Here is a 5,141-nt window from a genome sequence, read left to right on the forward strand (position 1 = left end):
AAAAAAAAAAAAAAAAAAAAAAAAAAAGGTGGGGGGTGCAGAGAGGACCAAAGGGAAAATAAGAAGGTGGTATTTTCCTCCCCAGCTGCCCCAGATTGGTGACAGCCCTAGAAACAGTAGTCCTCAAAGTGTGGTCCCTAGTCCAGGAGCATCAACATCACCCGAAAACTCAGAAAGGCAAACCCGCAGGCCTCTCCCCAGAATAACTGAGCCAAATTCTGGGCCTGGGGCCCACACTGTACTTAAAAAGATCGCCAGTGATTCTGATCTAACAGCTGAAGGTGTAGAATCACAAAACGTTAATCCTGGGAGACCAGAGGTCAAGACTGATTGAAAGGACACCCTTTCCAAAAAACACAGCCAATCCAGAGTTAGGAGGCCTGTCAAAGAACCATGGGCTTTGCTTCCACTGCATCCCTCACATTCCTCCCCCGAGGCCACCCCAAGCACTGACATTACCTTTCGGTACATCTTGTGTTTGTGCATGTAATGGATGGTCTCATTCAGGTCCTTGACGTGAAGCTGAAAGGTAAGAATATGGACATTCAGACCAAACACATCAAGAGAAACCATTTGATGGATAACCCCCTAATCAAGTCTTAATGATGCTTTATAAATTCTTATTTAGAAATCCTGAGAGATAATCATGGTGAACAGCATTATCCCAGAACATCATGGAGGGCTTTAATCACATAATAAAAAGGGGAAGCAGATGTGCTTCCTCATCACTTTGTCCGGAGCATTCAGGGACTATGTTCTATGACTGCGCCTAGTGCACTGCACCCAAGTTCAGGGACAGAGACTCATGCTGTGATGTCAGGAGACACGCAGGGAAAACCTGCCGGAAGAGATGCCTCTGGATAGATTTCAAGCTGCTAAATGTGACCTCACCCTCAGCAGCCACACACGAACTTACGCTGTAGGATGTTAGAGACACACATCACAGGTGGCCTGCCAACACTGAGGTTTTGTTTCCCATTCTCCCAGCTTGTTTTTTTTTTTTTTTTTTTAAGCCGTACCACATAGCTTGTGGGTTCCCTGACCAGGAATTGAACCCAGGCCCTCGGCAGTGACAGTGTGGAGTCCTAACCACTGGAATGCCAGAGCGTTCCCCCCAGCTTGTCTTTAAAACATTAAGAAAAACTCACATCGTCGTTAGGAAACACCAGTATTCCAGTGGCTCCGTGATCAGTGAAGTAAACGAACACGTGGTCCCGGGGGCCACTGCCAAGAGACACGCACACGAGCATGAGAGTCCAAGTGGACCATTTCTTATTTCTACTTCCATTTCTCTGAAAAGCCACCCCAATCAAAAAACTCAGGAGAGGTCTGAGGTTACAGTCTCCCAACAAGGTGGGAGGAGGAGCCCAGGAGCCCGCCGTCCAGCCTGTTCCCTCTGCTCCTGCTGGGTGCCATTCTGAACCACGAGGCGCGTCCCAGAGCCTGGAGGGTCTCAATCAAGGCTGGGAGGGTGCTCGGCAGACAGCCCAGGGTGATCTGGGTAGCAAGGCCTCTGGCAACAGGGCCTCATCCCAGGCGGTCACGCCGTGCCACCAGATCTCTCCGAAACGAGTAAGGGAGCCAGGACACACCACCAAGCACGGTCCTGCAGCTCCGACTGCCCTTCCAGGCCCCTCGGCCTGCACACGGCCTGGGACGCCCACCTGAGCCCCCTCACCAGGCTTCCACTCAGAGGGCCCTGCTTCAAGGTTGCAGAGATGCAGTAACTCACTCGGAGGCAATTTGGTTCATCCCACGCAGATGTCCGTCTCTGCTCTAACTCACACGAGCTACTTGTGCCCAGGTCACCCCTTGGGCGTAAGGGAAACAGCACCATTTGCCAAGTACCTGAGACTCTCTGAAGTCATGCTCCTAAGGTCCCTGACATCACGTCAAAATGCTGCATAAAGAGATGCTAAACAAGACATCTCTAACCCACAGCCAACTGGGCAAGCAATGGGATGAGTTTTCTCCCATACGGAGGTTTGCTCTGAACTTACAAATGTCCTCCTCCCACTGGGCTGACCTGCCATCAGAGCACAGGGTCGGCAGGAGGCGGGGCAGGGGCCCTACAGCCTGATTGGCCACAGAGCCTCACGCCTGTCTTGGCGTGTTCCACTGGTAGTGGAACCGACCAGCACCAGGATCCACAGACAACAAAACGCAGCAGGTTTAAGTGATGGGGAACATTTCACTAAGACTAACCAGGGACCCTGGATCACAGGGTTAATTCGTTACAGAAATGGGCTGTCAAAAGAAGCCACCAGGTCTGTGCAGCCTGTCAGGGCAAAGGTCCCCACGCTGCCATCTCTCACAGGTAAATAGTCCGGGAACAAAGGGCAAGGCCTGTTTGAATTCTCAGTTCTGGAGTACCACATCATTCAGAAAAGTGTGACAGCCATAAAACAGACATTACCTCTTCAAGACCTTTCCAGATCCTTTGCCCTTCACTGCCTCTGCATCACCTCTCAACACAGCAAGGAAGTTTTGCGGGGTGACGTCCTACAAAGAATGGGGAGTTGAAATCAGACGCAGCTGTCACTCCAACTCAGTGTGTTTGCTGAGTCTGTCGTACAGGGCCCAGGCCACCGTCCACATACCTCCAAGGCTTAAGGTTTAAGGGCAAACACTTTGCAACCAAGAAAGATCCAGTGTTTCCTGGGCATGTGCATGACCTCATCTCAAGTATCATCTTGTCTTTGGCTGATGCCAGCTCAGCAAGCCTGCCATTCCTTCTTGACCGTTATAAAGTTCATGTGGAGAAACCCGAAGACGTCGGTAGGCAGGGGCAGAAGAGCATAGGAAGAGCACGCTGCCTCAGAGAGACAGCAAAGCAGGCGGCAGAAACATCAGCGCCGACCTTTGCAACCAGCTTGCCCCCTAAAAGGGCAGTTCCCAAGGACACTCAACGTCCTTAAAGGGGACTTTGTAAAATGGATACGCAATCGTTAAAAAATGTAATACAGAAAAGCACAAGGAAGAGAAAACATCAAAAATCCCACCACCTAAATTCCAAATGTTTCCCTATATAACTATACAGAAACAATTTTATAAAAATGGAATCATCTATACGACATGTATGATGTGTCTGATTTAAATGTTCTTGAATTTAAAAGAGAAAAATAAAACTGAAAGAACTGCTCAACTTCAGACGTTTCTCTGTCACAAGGAATATTAGTTTCGATCCCTTTGACATTACGAAAAAGAGACTCCGAAATCCACGAGGCTGAAGTCATGATGGTGTTTTTAAAAACGTGTCAATGTACACAGCCTCAATCGACTGGGAAGCATGTAATGTTCTGGAAGTTATATACTATAATAATTCATGAAAAACTATCTTACAAAATTTAAGAGATATATTTTGTACTAGGGCTGATGCTGAGAAAATTGATTTTCAGAAAAGGGCACAGATAATCTATAATCAGATCACTGGCAATATCCTAAGAAAATCAGGTATTATGGAAGGAAATCTATCATGAGGCTTAAAGTACAACAAGATTAGAAACTAGAGATCAGTAGACTACAACTAACGTTCTTTTTTTTCCCTCTGCTTTCTTTCAAAATTCTCAGAAATTACACCTCAAGCACAAATCTTAATACAAACACGAAACATTAACCAGAAATCAGTCTAATGAGGTTCTGATCCCAGAAGTACAAGAAAGAGGGAAAAATCATCACTGAAATGAAACAGCCGACCCCGCTGGCTCCGACCCCGTGATGCGCCTCACCTCGCCCGTGTAGTCTTTTAGAACCCCCTTGTACACGTCTGAGCCGTTGGGCCTGTTGATCACAATTCCTGGGGTGGGATTGCTGAAAATCAAAGGACACGAGTGAAGCACACAATTTGACGTATCTCTGAAATCTATGTCTTCGTGAATACGCCCCTGTTACGCTTTAAAATACTAAACGACCGTGGTTGTCACAGACATTCCTCATTGCCTCTGAGGTCACCAACGTGTTAGTGATTTTAGCAGCTCGGGGGTCTCGGTGTCCCACAACTCCTGAGCTCCTGGCAGGGGCAGCGAAGGACTGAGCTCTGCAAACCGAGGACAGGGACCCTGGCCCCTATGTGCCTGACTTCCTGCTGGACACCAGATTGCATCTTGGGGGCAAGATGTCATCAAGAGATCTCTCAGAGCAAAACTACTTTCAGAAAAAGAACAGAAAACAAGGCTTTAATACAAGAGCTTAGGCGTTAAAGCTCAGGATGGATTATGAGCTGTTAATGTGATCACAGTACAGGGCCATAGTCTGGGAACCAAGGAGCTGGGAGACTGGATAGGGTTAGGGTTAGTACCCATACAAGGAGCTGGGAGACTAGAATGGGTTAGATGTTCTAATGTATTCTAAGATACAATTGAGCCTTCCGTGTACAGGGCCTCTGAGGCGTCCCTACTCAGAGCTTAGGAACGAGCACCACAGAACCCAATGATGAGTCAGTTCCCCAAGCTGAGAGGGAACTCATGCTTTAAATCCTTCCAAAGGCCCAGCCCAAGGACCTTCACCACCATTTCCTATGTCCCCGCCATTGCTGGGTCCCACCAAGATATGGTCAAAGCTCTAGATGAAGCAGCCATGTGGAACTTCATCGGGAGTCTGTTTATATTCTAATGTTAGGCCACTGATCTAAGGATTCCTGAGGGTCTGTGTGCATTTTTTAAAATGCCCTGGGGCTTCCCTGGTGGCGCAGTGATTGGGGGTCCGCCTGCTGATGCAGGGGACGCGGTTTCGTGCCCCGGTCCGGGGAGATCCCACATGCCGCGGAGCGGCCGGGCCCGTGAGCCATGGCCACTGGGTCTGTGCATCCGGAACCTGTGCTCCGCAACAGGAGAGGCCGCAGCGGTGAGAGGCCCACGTACCGCAAAAATAAAATAAAATAAAAATAAAATGCCCTGAAGTTCCTCACCATCAAGTTCAAAGCACTCCCTACTCACTCTTCAGAGTTAGCGATGTCATCATACATCATCACGATGATCTGCTCATCAGGAATCCCATTTCGGTGAACAATCTGGTAGGCATGGCACGCATCAGCCTGGGAGAGGTGGTTTTGTCAAGTGTTAGATTTTTCCCGGAAGGAAGCCAATTTTGGTGTTCTAATGAGCAACATGTTCCTTCTCACGCAAGATGTGCTGTGAACCGCT

The 5,141-nt window shown here is 48.5% G+C and overlaps 1 protein-coding gene across 1 annotated transcript in view; it reads right to left on the bottom strand.

The window, feature by feature from the left end:
• The window catches only part of LGMN (legumain), a 36,457-nt gene that overhangs the window by 9,771 nt on the left and 21,545 nt on the right, over window positions 1-5,141 (bottom strand). The window contains exons 3-7 of the mRNA XM_007454718.1: window positions 4,935-5,032; window positions 3,729-3,810; window positions 2,417-2,502; window positions 1,149-1,224; window positions 460-522 (exon numbers count right to left, since the gene is read on the bottom strand). Coding sequence (XP_007454780.1) covers window positions 460-522; window positions 1,149-1,224; window positions 2,417-2,502; window positions 3,729-3,810; window positions 4,935-5,032 — 405 coding nt within the window. The remainder of the gene's footprint in view (window positions 1-459; window positions 523-1,148; window positions 1,225-2,416; window positions 2,503-3,728; window positions 3,811-4,934; window positions 5,033-5,141) is intronic.

The sequence above is a fragment of the Lipotes vexillifer genome, unplaced genomic scaffold (assembly GCF_000442215.2).
Source record: "Lipotes vexillifer unplaced genomic scaffold, Lipotes_vexillifer_v1.1 scaffold1126, whole genome shotgun sequence".
Taxonomy (NCBI): domain Eukaryota; kingdom Metazoa; phylum Chordata; class Mammalia; order Artiodactyla; family Lipotidae; genus Lipotes; species Lipotes vexillifer.